Source organism: Perca fluviatilis, chromosome 4 (assembly GCF_010015445.1).
Source record: "Perca fluviatilis chromosome 4, GENO_Pfluv_1.0, whole genome shotgun sequence".
Taxonomy (NCBI): domain Eukaryota; kingdom Metazoa; phylum Chordata; class Actinopteri; order Perciformes; family Percidae; genus Perca; species Perca fluviatilis.
In genome coordinates this window covers 35,765,675-35,783,468 of record NC_053115.1, presented here as the reverse complement: position 1 = coordinate 35,783,468, position 17,794 = coordinate 35,765,675, and the positions used below count along the sequence as shown (strand labels likewise).

The 17,794-nt window shown below is 38.8% G+C and overlaps 1 protein-coding gene across 1 annotated transcript in view; it reads left to right on the top strand.

The window, feature by feature from the left end:
- cntn2 (contactin 2) overlaps window positions 1-15,956 on the top strand; it is a 99,573-nt gene extending 83,617 nt beyond the window's left edge. Inside the window, exons 21-23 of the mRNA XM_039798836.1 lie at window positions 5,691-5,803; window positions 9,116-9,284; window positions 14,047-15,956. Coding sequence (XP_039654770.1) covers window positions 5,691-5,803; window positions 9,116-9,284; window positions 14,047-14,156 — 392 coding nt within the window. The 3' untranslated portion in view covers window positions 14,157-15,956. The remainder of the gene's footprint in view (window positions 1-5,690; window positions 5,804-9,115; window positions 9,285-14,046) is intronic.
- Window positions 15,957-17,794: the final 1,838 nt, after the last annotated feature.

Below are 17,794 nucleotides of genomic sequence, written 5' to 3'. Positions count from 1 at the left end.
TATTCCATTACAAAATTCACTTCTGAAACTTTTTTATGCGAGAAATCAACCATATAAAGCTCAAATATGGGCCGCTTTACGAAAATGGATGGCTAATTGCAAATTTTCTCCGACTGTGTGTCGGAGTTTAGTGCCGGTGTTGGTGCTGCCTGGGTTGCTACATCACCGCCCTGACCGCCAGTGTCGCGAGCTTGTTACGCCCGCAATCTTTACCCGCGCCCGCAGGTTCCAGTTAATCTTATAATGGGTATGTGTGTTGAGTTATTTAAACAAACAATCGGGAAATAAACGCCTCTTGTCCGCGAAGTCTCATTGATAGAGCCGGGTGAGATGGAGTCCATCAATGAGAGCGCCAGCGCCTCCTCCTCTAACTCTGACATTCACAAAAATACATTCAATTGTGTTAGCTAAGCTTTGTAAGACCTTGAGGAACCTGTAATATTCATGCCGTGACGAAATCCAAACTGTAAATATACTTTAGTTATGCGAAGTGAGCAAGCTGCGATATTTCCCCATTGTAATGAATGGGACATATAGCAAGCAGCTGCTCGGTCCTACAAAGACGCCTTTACGCGTTCATAAAAATGCCTTAAAATCAAATTGGACACAACGGTTAGCTTTATAAGACATTGGGGAATGATGTTATATAAGTGGCGTGACGGAAATTCAAACTGTAAATATAATTTAGTTATGACGAAAGTGTAGCTAGCAGCTAGCGGTATTTCCCCATTGTAATGAATGGGACATATAGCAAGCAGCTGCTCGTCCTACAAAGACGCCTGCGTGTCATAAAAAATGCCTTAAAATCAAATCGGACGGTTAGCTTTATAAGGCGAAGATGATATATATAAGTGGCGTGACGAAATTCAAACCGTAAATATATTAGAGTTATGCCGGCAGCTGGCCGCGGAGCCCCGTAGTGCAGTATCCACAAAGGGTGACTTTGCGCTGGGTATGGAGCCCAGCAGGCTGCCGTCGGCTCAGACTGTGTGGAGCTCCTAAAGTCCGACACGTCTTACCAAATTGCAATTAGCCATCAATTTTTGTAAAAAGGCCCATATTTCAGCTTTATATAGTTGATTTCGTTCGCCAAAAGTCTCAGAAGTGAATTTGGTAATGAAAAATTGCAGTGTCCGGAATATGAGATTCTGTCGCTTCTCTAATGTATGTGTATTAGGGATTCGCTCAACCAATCAGCGCGGCGTCTCTAATGTCTGCGGTATGGCAAGTCGCTCAACCAATCAGCGCGCAGCTCATCTAAATATTCATGACCATACCATATTTGGAAGAAAAGCTCTTGTTACAAATAGGGCCAAAACACAGGGATGCATAAGGGCCAGTAAAATATCAACCAGGCCATTTTCAGCCCAACCAATGTTACATACCCCATTAGGAGACCATAAGGAACAGTGGGAAATACCCTATATAATCATTCTATCACCCATTTAATTTAAAAAAAGAGGAAAATCCAACCTTTGAGAACACCAATTTTCTTTGTGAATGAATAATGTATCGTAAATAAATAAATGTTCTTTCTTAAAATACAGTGGGCATAAGTATAGACACCCCTATGTTACATTCCCATAGAGGCACGCAGAGTTTTATTTTTAAAGGCCAGTTATTTCATGGATCCAGGATACTATGCATCCTGATAAAGTTCCCTTGGCCTTTGGAATTAAAATAACCCCACATCATCACATACCCTTCACCATACCTAGAGATTGACATGGTTTTATTTCAGTTAGCCTAATAGCTGGTTTGATTTGCATTGAGAGATGATTTTATGGAAAGTACCAATCGCCAATCTCTAGGTATGGTGAAGGGTATGTGATGATGTGGGGCTATTTTAATTCCTAAGACCAAGGGAACTTTATCCGGATGCATAGTATCCTGGATCCATGAAATAACTGGCCTTTAAACATAAAAATATGCCTGCCTCTATGGGAATTTATCTGGATTTTATGACTGTAGATATGTTTTGAACTCAAACTCCAAAGCATAAACCACTGTTAAATCTGTGTGCCGATGTGTCATCTGTTAGGAAAGCGATGTATATTTTTTCCTATGGTTGAGACAAAATGAACCGAACCACAGGTGTGAAAGTGTACTTAAGAAAAAGTGCTTGGGCACTGGTAAGTAAAGAGCAAGCAGATTTGAACGGCAAGCCAAAATCAATTACATCTTAGAACACAATTCTTCTTGGAGGCTTAAAACACTAACTAAACTCATGATTCTTTTCTCAATAGATCGCTATGTAACATTTACTATTCTGTTATACACACATTATCTGACTTGCATATCCACAGATAGTTGTACAAACTCACCCAGGCACACACAGGAGTCTCTCGGCCTGACTAATACATCTCTGCTAAATGATCCGTGAAATGTAAATGACCTCTCCTCCTGGCAGAAATGCATTATCCCACTCTGCTCTACCGGGATGAGAGTAGGCACACTTAGCACTTCCTCGGCCTGTGGCTGTAAACATATTTTTATTTTTTTATTACACATTAATTAACATTTCTGTAAATGTGCCAGTGTTAGCCAGCCGGCTAATTTTCAACTGTAGTCCTTTGGCCAGATGGTTTTAGACCAGAGCAACAGGAAACAGCAAGACATTAGTACAGGTTAAACTTTACAGACAGAAGTCAACAAGACACCATGAAGACAGTTAGAGCAACAAATAATCTTTCTCAATAAGCCATGCAGAGCTACAGGAAGCAGCAAGACATAAGCACAGTTACACATCAACAGTATCCACATTCAGTACAGAAAGCCATGCAAGCATCAAAACGCAGCCAAGCAACACAGACCCATCTTCTTGCACCGTTCAACCATGCAAAGCAGTAAAACACAGTAATGAAAGGATGAAATAGGCTACATCACTCGTGAGGGAGGTGTAAATACAGCACTAAAGGTTGCAGTACAGGTTAATAAGATGGTAGTTAAAATACAAGTTTATCTTTCATACATACCCAAGGAATGCAGAGCGGGCTATATTTGACACTGGGCAAGATATCAAACATCAAACATATTGGGCAGCAGGTCAGCGGTGATAACAACAATAATTAAAAAAATTACCAGGAGATTAAAAATGTTCACAAGTCTGGCTTTCCAAGAGCCAGGCCTTGAGACTTTGTGTGAAGTTATGGTAGGTGGTAAAGTTTCTTGTTTCATTTGGTAGAGTGTTCCACCTATTTGAGGCTCTAACAGAAAAGCATGATTGACTAAAGGAGGAGATTTTCCCAACTAAGGATGGCATATTTGTTAAGAATTTTACAATGGTGATAAGTATTGTGTTTTCTGTCTAAAACTTTGAGCAATAAACATGATCTCTGTTTCATAGCAGCAGTTACAGTGCCTTGCGAAAGTATTCGCCCTCTTTGAACTTTTCGACCTTTTGCCACATTTCAGGCCTCAAACATAAAGATATAAAACTGTAATTTTTTGTGAAGAATCAACAACAAGTGGGACACAATCATGAAGTGGAACGAAATTTATTGGATATTTCAAACCTTTTAAACAAATAAAAAACTGAAATATTGGGGTGCAAAATTATTCAGCCCCCTTAAGTTAATACTTTGTAGCGCCACCTTTTCTGCGATTACAGCTGTAAGTCGCTTGGGGTATGTCTCTATCAGTTTTGCACATCGCGAGACTGACATTTTTGCCCATTCCTCCTTGCAAAACAGCTCGAGCTCAGTGAGGTTGGATGGAGAGCGTTTGTGAACAGCAGTTTTACGTTCTTTCCACAGATTCTCGATTGGATTCAGGTCTGGACTTTGACTTGGCCATTCTAACACCTGGATATGTTTATTTGTGAACCATTCCATTGTAGATTTTACTTTATGTTTTGGATCATTGTCTTGTTGGAAGACAAATCTCCGTCCCAGTCTCAGGTCTTTTGCAGACTCCATCAGGTTTTCTTCCAGAATGGTCCTGTATTTGGCTCCATCCATCTTCCCATCAATTTTAACCATCTTCCCTGTCCCTGCTGAAGGAAAAGCAGGCCCAAACCATGATGCTGCCACCACCATGTTTGACAGTGGGGATGGTGTGTTCAGGGTGATGAGCTGTGTTGCTTTTACGCCAAACATAACGTTTTGCATTGTTGCCAAAAAGTTCGATTTTGGTTTCATCTGACCATAGCACCTTCTTCCACATGTTTGGTGTGTCTCCCAGGTGGCTTTTGGCAAACTTTAAACGACACTTTTTATGGATATCTTTAAGAAATGGCTTTCTTCTTGCCACTCTTCCATAAAGGCCAGATTTGTGCAGTATACGACTGATTGTTGTCCTATGGACAGAGTCTCCCAGCTCAGCTGTAGATCTCTGCAGTTCATCCAGAGTGATCATGGGCCTCTTGGCTGCATCTCTGATCAGTCTTCTCATTGTATGAGCTGAAAGTTTAGAGGGACGGCCGGGTCTTCGAGATTTGTAGTGGTCCGATACTCCTTCCATTTCAATATTATCGCTTGCACAGTGCTCCTTGGGATGTTTAAAGCTTGGGAAATCTTTTTGTATCCAAATCCGGCTTTAAACTTCTCCACAACAGTATCGGTCCGGCCTGCCTGGTGTGTTCCTTGTTCTTCATGATGCTCTCTGGCGCTTTACACGGACCTCTGAGACTATCACAGAGCAGGTGCATTTATAACGGAGACTTGATTACACACCGCTGCGATTCTATTTATCATCATTAGTCATTTAGGTCAACATTGGATCATTCAGAGATCCTCACTGAACTTCTGGAGAGATTTGCTGCACTGAAAGTAAAGGGGCTGAATAATTTTGCGCCCCCACTTTTTCAGTTTTTATTTGTTAAAAAGTTTGAAATAGCCAATGAATTTCGTTCCACTTCATAATTGGGACCCACTTGTTGTTGATTCTTCACAAAAATTACAGTTTTATATCTTTATGTTTGAGGCCTGAAATGTGGCAAAAGGTCGGAAACGTTCAAGGGGGCCGAATACTTTCGCAAGGCACTGTACTTATCCGCCTGGAGCCATGTCAGCATGTACACATAGACCTGGCAAAACATACCCCATGTATCTCTATACTACATTATTGTAATATGTGTGTGTCTTTATGTAGTATTTTTACTTAAAATTAAATGTATCTATGTACTCTTGCTAGTTGATTCAGATTAATTTATTTGTCATAGTTCCTTGTGTACTTACATACATAAAGAAAATGAAAAAACTGTCGTCCATCAGCCACTTGCAGTGCAACAGGAAAAGACAACAATACAGACGTACGTAATAAAACAGAGACTAAAATATATAAAAACAGATAAAAAATCATTTAAAAACAGTTGACGGTACAGTGTGTTAAAGTGCTGTAATTATGTTAAAAATAGTTGAGAAATTAGCGTGCAGTGTGTAAAAGTATATAGTGCCCATAAAGTTCATTTATAGCAGTGGCAGAGACAGTTCAACACAAATACAAAAGCTACACGTCTCTGCCACTGTCAGCCATTTATAATGGCATGCTCAAACATTATACAGTGGACATAAATCAATAAATGTAGACACGCACACACACACATACACACACACGCACACACACACACACAGACAGAATATTGACATAATGTGCATACATGAAATTTAACTGAATAAATAATTTTTTTGGTAAATAAGTGAAACCATAAGAGATGAATAGATACTTAGATGTTTGTGTTTCCATTACAGCTCCTAATCGTCGTCCGGGCAACGTATCATGGAGAACTGATGGCTCATGGGTAACAGTGAGGTGGGATCCTGTGAAGGCCATGCACAATGAGTCAGCTGTACTGGGCTACAAAGTGAGTGTTGTAAAAAAAGTCAGTGTTTGTGTGTCTGTGTGTCTATGTCTGTGTCTCTGTGTGTGTCTCTCAGAGATGTTCACAAGTCATTTCTTGGAAGTCCAAGTCGAGTCTCAAGTCTTTGAGCTTGAGTCCAAGTCAAGTCTCAAGTCTTTGAGGGGCAAGTTAAAGTCAAGTCTCAAGTCTTCTGCCATGAGTCCAAGTCAAATCTCAAGTCTCTGGCCATCTGATCTGTCCCTAACACTGTATTGTTAAATATTGTGAATTCAAAGCATGTCCTGTAGCTACCATCCATATAGTACAGTATCAAAATCAGTTGTAGGATAACTTTATGGGGTCTACTTAACACATCCCTCTAGCCCTCGGATCTGGTGAAATATTAACCTAAGTCTGTAACTATATATTTTACAATATATATATATGGATACAACTATAAATATACAATTTGCCTGTTCCCAGCATTAGCACAACATTTTGTGATGGTTAGCTTGTTACCTGTGACGATATATGCTAAATTTCACTCAAAAAAATGTCTAATGTCAAAGTGGAAATCAAGAGAATAGTGGCAGCGCCACACCAGTTACAGAACAACATGCATCTCAGTGTCAGTCCAAGTTACCCACAATAAGCAGTTTGAACTCACTGATGTAATGCCATTTATTTTCTAAGTGTTAGTACGCTCAGCGAAACTGAGTCCAGCGCGAGGGAGATCCAACTTAGAGGAGGAGAGGTTAGTGAGGCCAGCATCTCCACGGCAGGTGACATTGCACACGGATCTGCTGGACGGCAATTAAGCAGCATATGAGTTTGCCCACCCGACACAGCGTTTGTTCCTGGGGAGATGGATCCATGCGTCCCGCCTCCTGTGCGCCATGGATGTCTGAGCCTCAGCAACTACTAACTATAAAGATACAATTTGCCTGTTCCCAGCATTAGCACAACACTTTGCGATGGTTAGCTTGTTACCTGTGACGATATATGCTAAATTTAACTTCTATTTCACATTAGCAAGTGACTGACATATTTGGGTGCGTTTTGAGATGCCTGATGAAGTTCGACATTGTCGATCCGGCATCATTTATCTTGGTGCCACACACCTTGCATGTAGCTGTTCGCTTACTGACACTATTTAAGAAGTTATTGAAAGCAAAACTAATGACAAAAGGCACAACTCCGGGAAGACTTGGTGTCACCATCGTCAATGCATTTTTTTTATATGTGAGTGCACGCACATATTACGTTGCACATTATGACAAAGGACAGGGGGACATGCAGCTTGTCATAGGTTTCCCCAACGTATATGCGCCAATAGAAGAAAATACATGACTAAACTTAGATTTAAAAAGCAATAATTGCATGAAAACAGGTTGTTGACGAGTCTCGAAGCTCGAGTACGAGTCAAGTCTGATGTCTTTTAGGTCGAGTCCCAAGTCAAGTCTGAAGCCAGCTGTTTTTGCGACTTAAGTGCGACTCGAGTCCCCATCTCCGGTGTCTCTGTGTGTGTGTCTGTGTGCAAGCGTGCATTTGCATCAGTGCACCGGCATAAATGTTGACAATGTTATTGCCTCGATTAAAAGTGTACCCCGATAACAACTCGCAATGCATCATTGTAACATCTTTGTATTGGTCAACTCTGATTTATTTATACATAGGCTAATTATTAAAGGTCCCATGGCATGAACATTTCACTTTATGAGGTTTTTTAACATTAATATGCATTCCCCCAGCCTGCCTATGGTCCCCCGGTGGCTAGAAATGGCGATATGTGTAAACCGAGCCCTGGATATCCTGCTCTGCCTTTGAGAAAATGAAAGCTCAGATGGGCCAATCTGGAATATCCTCCTTATGAGGTCATAAGGAGCAAGGTTACCTCCCCTTTCTCTGCTTTGCCCGCCCAGAGAATTTGGCCCACTCATGAGAGAGAGACATCATGGTTTTCAAACGAGCAAAGTGGCAGTTGGTCCAGGCCACACCCCCACCCTCCACCTTGCCCCCCCCCCCTCTCCTCCTCCTCAATAGCTACAGACACATAAATGGCACATACTAAGGAAAGCTCATTGGCTCTAGTGGCTTTAATTCTGCACCAAGGCTGAATTTCGGGAAAGACTTCAGATACAGTATTAGGGGACCACTAAGGTCTATATAAAGGCATCCAAAGAGCACCATGTCATGGGACCTTTAATAAAGGCTCTATGCCTCATTATTTAGAAATGTGACCAATCATTTTATATTTAGTGTGAGTCCTCCTCTCTAAACTCTAAACCAATGGTCTTCTACGTTTTTTAAGCCAAGGACCCCTTAACTGAAAGAGAGACGGAGCAGGGACCATCTACTACATATATTGTACAAAATGAAGCTGCATATTAAACTGTACCTACAATAACAAGTAGGGTGGCCTAAAGCCTTTATACCTTTTTTTGCATAGAATACTAAGCTATTAAAATAATAATTGTTGGCATGATTTTATAAATCATCTTTTAATGTTACACATCCATGTGGCACAGTGAATCTTTAGAATTTACTGTATATGTGGATGGCTACCTTAATGACTACCTTACATACAATATAGGCCAGTAAGCCTATATTCAGTGGGGATTTATATTTGCCAATAATATGTTGGAATTATGTTAAGACATTTTCATTTTTGAAAAAACTTTCAAAAATTGACAATAATGGGCACCCGGATAGCTCAGTTGGTAGAGCTGCGCCCGTATATAGAGGTTTACTCCTCAATGCAGTGGTCCCGGGTTCGACTCTGACCTGCAGCCCTTTGCTGGATGTCATGTCATTCCCCCCTCTTTCTCCCCTTTCATGTCTTCAGCTGTCCTATCAAAATAAAAGCTGAAAAAATAATCTTGGATGTTTTGGATGTGTTTTTCCGGGAAAACAGGATTCCCGAGATCAAACCCTAATACACACAAATGTAGCTGTCAAGATTACGTGATGATCATGTTAAGAATAATAACCCTGTAGGTGTAGTTTGACAGGAGTACACATATTTGCTGCTGATGTTGTGCTTTTGATATGTAAGATCATGATATGTGTAATCTTCTCTACATGTAAGATATGAGAAGCAATAAGAAGGCTGTATAACAAAATGAAAGATCTGGTTTATCAGTCCATCAAAAGATAACCACTGGAACAACGGTCCTTTCATTTCAACACAGACAATGACATTGCAGAATGGAAATCACTAAAAACCAGAGGCAGTGTATTCGGGTGTTTTTTGAGCTGATGCTAACTGTAAAAAATGCCTTTTCTGTTGAAATGTTGAGCTCTGAAACTTTAGACCTGCTGTGTTCTGTGTGTCAGGTTCTGTACAAACACGAGGGCCAGACAGCACTGAAGGTTCTGGACCACACCAAGACATCCATGAGCCTGCCGCTGCCAAAAGACAACGGTTACGTTGTGTTGGAGATTCGGTCGTGGGGAGAGGGCGGGGACGGGCCAGCACACGAGATTATTGTGTCCCGGGACTCCGGTGAGAAACTACAAAACACAAATGTTTATTAACCCTCATGTTGTCCTCGGGTCAAATTTGACCATTATTGAAAACTTATATATATATATATATATATATATATATATATATATATATATATATATATATATATATATATACAGTACAGCGCAAAGTTTGGACACACCTTCTCATTCAATGCGTTTCCTTTTTATTTTCATGACTATTTACATTGTAGATTCTCACTGAAGGCATCAAAACTATGAATGAACACATATGGAATTATGTACTTAACAAAAAGTGTGAAATAACTGTAAACATGTCTTATATTTTAGATTCTTCAAAGTAGCCACCCTTTGCTTTTTATTAATAAAGGGAAAAAAAATTCCACTAATTAACCCTGACAAAGCACACCTGTGAAGTGAAAACCATTTCAGGTGACTACCTCATGAAGCTCATTGAGAGAACACCAAGGGTTGCGCGGCTATCAAAAAAGCAAAGGGTGGCTACTTTGAGGAATCTAAAATATAAGACATGTTTTCAGTTATTTCACACTTTTTGTTAAGTACATAATTCCACATGTGTTCATTCATAGTTTTGATGCCTTCAGTGAGAATCTACAATGTAAATAATCATGAAAATAAAGAAACACATTGAATGAGAAGGTGTGTCCAAACTTTTGGCCTGTACTGTACATATATACAAATATGGGTTTCTTTTAACCAAATTTCCCAAAACATTCTTAAATAAATTAATTTTGGTTGTTTTATTTAATTTAAGAGAATCAATTTTCTTCCCAAACCACATATGTGATTATTTGCTGCCATTAAAAATAATGAAATGGTTTCAAAACAGTATCCTGACTAAATCTGTTGAAGTATGTGATAATCCATCAACAAACGTTTCTCTGATTTTAATTAGTCAAAATAATTTATAACTTAGTGCTTTTTTAACTCAAAAATTAGGTATAATTTCACATAAATGAGGTTCATTGACCATGAATTACAAACATAAGTGTAAAACTAGCGGGAATAAGTTGGAATGAAGTTGGCTAGAAGGTGTAACACAGAATTGGGTGATAAGTTATGTTTTAAAGTGATGGTTCGGAGTAATTCACCCTAGGGTCCTTTGCACCATGACCTCGAGCCAAACACCCCCCCAGAAGCTTTTTTCACCTGGGTCTAACATTGGGAGAGTTACCGTAGAGTAGCGTTATCAGCTGAATAGCTTAGCGCAGGGGCTAACGGACCCACGTTTGTATCTCATAAATTACCCCACTAATAATGCCTGAAATGATACCAAACGTCTACAAGTAGTACAGATAGGTTATGCTCTCATAAAACGATGGATTGGAAAGTTTGTAAGTACACCAGAAGTTTATGTAAATAACACTTGCCTGCTGGCTTCTGCTCTCTGCTGTTGTTGCTGCTGTAAGACGAGTGCTTAGGGCCGTCTACAAATTACAACACCGAAAAGAGATGCAACAAAAATATTTATTAATTTAACTTTTTTTTTTAAGTAAGTGCTGTAGTATAACTAACAGGAGACAAGTAATAATTGAGGTAAGTTTGGAGACATTACCTTATTTAATCATTGAATTAATAAATATTTTTGTTGTAACTATTTTCGTTGTAGTAATTTGTAGACGGCCTAAGCACTCGTCTAACTGCAGGTAGCAGCAGCAGCAACAGAGAGCTGAAGAGAGCAGGCAAGTGTTCATAAACGTCTGGTGTACTTACAAACTTTCCAATCCATCGTTTTATGAGAGCATACTTTTTTTTTAAATTGCATCATTTCAGGCATTATTAGTGGGGTAACTTACAAGATACAAACGTGGGTCCATTAGCCCCCCCGCTAAGCTATTCAGCTGATAATGCTACTCTAGTAACTTTCCCAATGTTGGAAAAAAAGTTCTGGGTTTTTGGTTTTTTGCGAGGTCATAGCAATGACTCTCGGTAATTACCATCACTTTAAGCTTTACAGCGTGCATGATTGACGGGAAGACAAAACAAGTATTAAAATCACCAATAGGAGTGTTAGACAAGTACATACTGTATACATACAGCAAGAATGATTCAGCGTTGAAGCCTCTCTTCAGAGACTGAAGCCGATTATTTATCAAAGTCAGCGTTATCGTAGAGATAGGAACATTGAAATATCTATTATGTTGACCATAAACGTGTCAGCGGTATCTAAAACAAATATGGGCCAGTATGGATTTTATATGGTTAGACCTGAAGGTCCTTTGGTTATAAAGGAAAGGTCAAAAGGACCATTATGGTGCTTTTTTTATCTCTTCCTTTTTGAACAGAGTCCTACAGAACACTTCTTTTATTTAAGTAAATAAACACTTTATTTGAAGGGGTGTTCAAAGACTGACATGACACTGTCATTATTATGACATGACACCTGTCATGAACATGAAGGAGTCATTTTGAGTATTCATGACTGTTGTCATTAAGTGTCATTCGGTAAATTATGACAATTTTAAAGCAAAGTTAGCATTGTCCGAGATGTCTTTGTCATGACAACTTGAAATTAACAAAGACAACAATCTCTGTGTTATGACAACTTGACATTAAACAAGACAATACAACCTGTCGATGTCTTTGTAATGACAACTTGACATTAACCTAGACAACATAAATAATATATACATAAATATGTCATGACAGGCCCATTTATCAAATTTTAATAAACTATTTAGCTTTATGTGTTAACATTAAATTAAACTGTTATTAAGAGGGTGTTTTTTTACATTGGCTGTCATGAAAGAATTATAATTGTCATAAAAATTTGTTTTTAAAGCTAACATTATCTGTTCAAAATTCATTAAATCACCTCGGTACTGCATTCTACGGAAGCGTATTGCATTCACCATAGAAAAAAATTTAGACACCTTATCTCGTAATTACGAGAAAATATCTCATAATTACGAGATCCTGATCTCGTAATTTTGAGAAAAGATCTCATAATTACGAAATCCTCATCTCGTAATTATGAGATCATTTTAAATACCTGGAAGGCGGCATATCTTGGGGAAATTCTAAAACGCTTAACGTGAAAAAGCTTTACGTGGTTTAATGTACCTAAACAACGATCAATCATCATATAGGAGAGGATTTTGGTGATGATTGATCGTTGTTTAGGTACATTAAACCACGTTAAGTTTTTTCCTTACAATACCCTTAATGGAGCAGCAATGCTTAGTGTCAGATAACGTCCATAATATTTGGACTTTGGGTTAGATTCTTGACAGTTTTAAGTGGTTATGATGAGCAATATAGGAGAGGATTTTGGTGATGATTGATCGTTGTTTAGGTACATTAAACCACGTTAAGCTTTTTCACATTAGGACTTATAAAGCCAATGAGAACCGTGGAGAGTCAACCCCCAGCCGCTGTGCTGCCCTGCTGTGAAGCAGAAATGCTTTATGTCAGATAACGTCCATAATAATTGGACTTTGGGTTAGATTATTTGACAGTTTTCCGTGGTTATGAGGGGTAATATGAGAGAGAAATTTGGTGATGATTGATCATTGTTTAGGTACATTCAACCATGTTAAGCTTTTTCCTTACAATAGGCATGAAGCAGAAACGCTTAATGTCAGATAATGTCCATAATAATTGGACTTTGGGTTCGAGTTTTTGACAGTTTTCAGTGGTTATGAGGAGCAATATGAGAGAGAAATTAGGTAATCATTGATCATTGTTTAGGTACGTGCTTTTTCACGTTAAGCGTTTTCCTAGATATGCCGCCTTCCAGGTGTTTAAAATTGTCTCATAATTACGAGATCTTTTCTCGTAATTACGAGATCAGGATCTCGTAATTATGAGATATTTTCTTGTAATTATGAGATATTTTCTCGTAATTACGAGATAAGGTGTCTAAATTTTTTTTTCTATGGTGAATGCAATACGCTTCCGTAGCATTCACTGTCATCAAACTGGTCTTAGAACTTTTAAGACATCTTAATGACAAGTCCAAATGGTTCCACTTTACTTGAGTTTATGGATATTATTCATGACACCGTCATATAAGCATTTGATAATGAAATCAAACTTCAGTCTTGAAGAATTGTTTCACTTTACTTGAGGTCAAGCTAAATATTCATGAATCAATTATGATGCTCTCATGACAGCCAATGTAAAAACCAACCTATTAATGACAGTTTAATTTAATGTTAACACTTAAAGCTAAATAGTTTATTAAAGTATGATAATTGGGCCTTTCATGACATATTTATGACAGGTTATGTTGTCTAGGTTAATGTCAAGTTGTCATGACAAAGATATCTCGGACAATGCTAACTTTGCTTTAAAAGTGTCATCATTTACCGATTGACACTTAATGACTACTCAAAATGACTCCTCCATGTTCATGACAGGTGTCATGTCATAATAATGACAGTGTCATGTCAGTCTTATGCACACCCCTTCAAATAAAGTGTTATCAAGTTTTTAAATGTTGTCCAAACACAAGCAGCTGTACAATAATTTTAACCTTGAACCTAAATCTGATTCAAAGTGTGGAACTACCTAACCAGGCATTTGACGCCACCTTTTGTTACTTTTTGTTGTTTTTGATACTTTGGTGCTCAGTAGGTACCAAACATGTTGAGGATCAATACTCAGCCCTACTGTACTGTAGTTACTTATGAACTGGGACAATACGAACCTGAAAGTGGTTTACAGTATGAGATGCAGAAGGCTGGGAATATTTGTTAAATCCAGGAACTCTACATCTTGTTAAATTGACTTGTTACTTGGTGTCTCTCACACAGGAACGGGTATGATGGTGCAGAATGAGGCCTCCTCCCCACTGTCCACTCCCCCTCTCCACCTCCTCACTGGCTTGGTTCTACTCACTCTTGTGTCATTGTTGGGCCTGTGATCTCAGCCATCTGTGGACCTTTCGATTTGAACGGCTTGAAACTAAAGCTGTCCTGTGTCTCAGCCTGTGTTTTGGGTCGGGTGGGTTCCAGTGGTCTGGGAAAGTTGTAGCACCGCAGGGATTGGACGGGTGTTAGAGAAAGGTGGGGGTTCACTTTTTTTAAATAATTAAAAAAACAAAGAGGGTCTTTAAAAAAAAAGTCTGGATGTGTTGAAGGTGGTTGTGTATTTGTGTACTGTTGTCAGTCAAACCATGCCTTATGGGGACCATCACATCTGCGGCTGACGCATCACAGACTTCAGGTGTAAATTATTCATAGAAACAATGATGTGTACAACTGGTGTACATACAGTACAGTCTTAGATGTGATGGGTGTCTGCTTGTTCACTCTGAGAGCAACTTGACAGATAAGTCTCTTTATTCTGACCGGTGTGAAGCGCTGTGAAGGTCTGCATCGAAAATATTTAGAACAGCTCCTCATGCATTTTTTACAGTTTGTTATATACTGTCGTTATTGTATTGTCACGGTTCGCATAATCCTGAAAAAAAATTTCATAATGCAGCTTTTCAGTCTTGGAAAAGCCCTTCGACACTGTTAAATTGTCCTAGAGAACAATGATATGTCTTGGAACGGTTTTGAAATGAAAATTGGATGGCTACATAAACTTACTGTAGCCACAAAGTAGTGTATACACATCCCCATAATAAATCAGGCGGTCTTGTTGCTCACAGTGTGAACACAGAATAAGAGTCAGTCATTGAAGAACCTTTACTTGTTGATTTCAAGCTCCTGCTAATGTCTGTATGTTTGTTTGTGTTTTTGTCTCAGCTGTAATTATAGTAAGCTATAGAATTGTGTCAGCGGTCCAAATGAATGTCTACATTTTCTATTTTTTATGTCTCATTTTGGGGGAAGTAAAATTGGATAGATGAAGGGAGTATTTCATTCTTTTATTTGGTTTATTGCAGCTACTTTTAGGCTGGTAGGTTGATATGAATTGCCCGCGGCTGCACGAGATTAAAGAGTTGGTCACCAAAGGTATCAGAGTACAGATAACAGTGTCATATATCCTTCTTATTGTAATCCTGTCAGCAACTATCAGCTCTGATGAAACCTTTCTGGTTCACTGCAGTTTACAGCACGGATGTGATCTCCTCTTATCAGGTCCGGGACAGGTCCGTTCAACATGTCAAAGATGATTTGCTGATCAAGTGCTTACGATTTCTGTCTTTTGTTTTTACCTTTATTTTTTGGTTGATTTGCTCTGAACGGTTTGCTGTCAACAGTTTAATACTCAAAAGGTTGACTGATCAGCAGGGATGTGTTTTTCATACACTCGTGCAAAAAAAACATAAGAAGACTAAATACATGTTTTAAAAATGCCAAAATCATTGCGCAAACCAGCTTGCAAGTTTAATTGGAAGGTTCTCTGTCACCCAGTAACTCTGGGTAGGAGATCCAAAGAAACTCACAAGTTTCAATATTTTAATGGTCTGGACAACCAAAACCTTTTTGTGTTACTTCCGTATTACATTTTATATTTTGCAAGTGGTTGATTGATACACTACTTGATTGATGTGCTTTATTTTGTCAGGTAAATGTAACTTGCTTCATAGTTTTTCTCTTCTCATGTCATTTAATGTTATTTTGGAAGGAAAAAATTTCTATGAACACTGGAAAGCAAAATATCACAAATGTCAAAAAATTTACACCCTGAATTTCACTTTGTATGCTATTAGTTGACCGTCATTATTATTATTGCTTACATGACCTTTGCTTAGTACAAACTGAGATTTAAATTAGCTTAAGACCAATATACGAGTGTGCTGATATTGGGGCCGACAAATCTCAGCTCTGGTCTGGTCAGCGTCATCCACATCTGGCCCTACAATCATTTTAATACTTTATAAATCAAATCTTAAATGTCTGGGTTTGCTGTCAGCTACAGTGCTAAATTATTGTTTCAAAACAAAATTGGTCTAAATCTGGATGTAAAGCCCCATCACTGTTTTTCACTCAGAAATTATGAGCTTCACACAGCTGCTTAAGTCTGCACTAGTCCACTAGTCCAAGTTGGAAATGCTTTCGAAGCCGCCGAATGATGTCCAGGTTTTGTGTTTTTGTGTTTTGCTCTGTACAAAGTGTTTTCTTAATGCCTTTAATATTCATTGAAGAGCCATAATGTCATCTCACCATGTCTGGGTGCCCAGTCACTGAATGTGTTTCATATGGCTTGGCTGAATGCACTGGATAATGTAGCCTTTGGGCCTTTTCAAAATTGTGATCGAATGAAGTTGTGAGGGAGGGGTGGGAGGGGTGCTGCTTGTAAATATGATTTCAAATAAACACCTTGGGATTGTATTTGACTTATGTGTGTATTTATCACATTCACAGTAGTGTTTATTGATTAACTTCCCACATACAATAGATGCATAACAGATGGTCACATTGACATTTTGCTGTGAGGGTGACACAAGAGGTGAGATCATCTGGTTACATTGTAACCTTGGTTCTCTGAGTGAAGAGACTATCTCTGCTCCATTACATATTCTTTCCGAAAGGGTATTTGGATACTTCACTAAAGGTTCCATATTGTAAAAAGTGAGATTTCCATGTCTTTTTATTAAACAGCAGGTCTAAATACTGTGAAAGTATCAAAACGCTCACTCCACAGAGAAATGCACACAGCCTTTACAACTATATATTTTGTCATAAACCTGGCTCTCGGTCATGACAAAAAATTGGAAAGAGACACAAAATGCCAATGAATCTAAAGGTATTTATTACCAAAAACAATATAAATTTGAACTAAATACAGGTATGAGGTGTGAACATCCATAACGTCAAAAGTGTTCATGTGGATGTGTGTAAAATGGGTGTAAGGTGTTAAAAAGGTGCAACTAAACAAACAAAGCCCAGCAACAGGGCTTCTGGTGTCGGCAGGGAGGAGACAGGATGCCAGGACTTTTTTATCCTATGGAGCATACGCCCAGGTGCTCCAAATCAGGCTGGCAGCGAAGATGCAGAAGACGCAGAAACACTGACCAATCGGAGCAGATTAAGCTTTTTCAGGAGGGGAGCCTAAAGAGACAGGAGCTAAAACTGAGCTTTTCAGACAGAGGGTGAATACCGAAGTCTGTAAAAATAGATGGACGACATGTCTCCACTTCCTCAAAATGTCAAAAGTGAAGCCAAAATCTCCTGAAAATGGGCGCTGCCATCTTGTAATTTTGGAGCCACAGTCTGCATAATAGTGATCGGGCAGTGGAGCCGCAGTATCAAAGGTACACAACTTGACCAATCGTGAGTCCATCCGAGCTGTCAATCATGAGGTTTCAGTTTGTTGTAATAGCATCAAATAACAAAAAAAAAAAAAAAACTTATCAGAAAAATGAACACTGAACAAACAGCTTGATAAGAACTACCTAAAATACCAGAAACCATCTTTGGGAAAAATGTCTTTGACATTGTATTTTGATTTCAAGCGTTGTTGACTCATCTTTGTTCTCTGTCCAGTTTTCACTAAGCTAGCTACCACTATAGCTCAATAAACTCCCAACTGGAAGGGTTTCAGGACAAGTACGTCGGATACAACTCAAGCCACTTTATGAACTTTTATTGCGCACACATAACACAT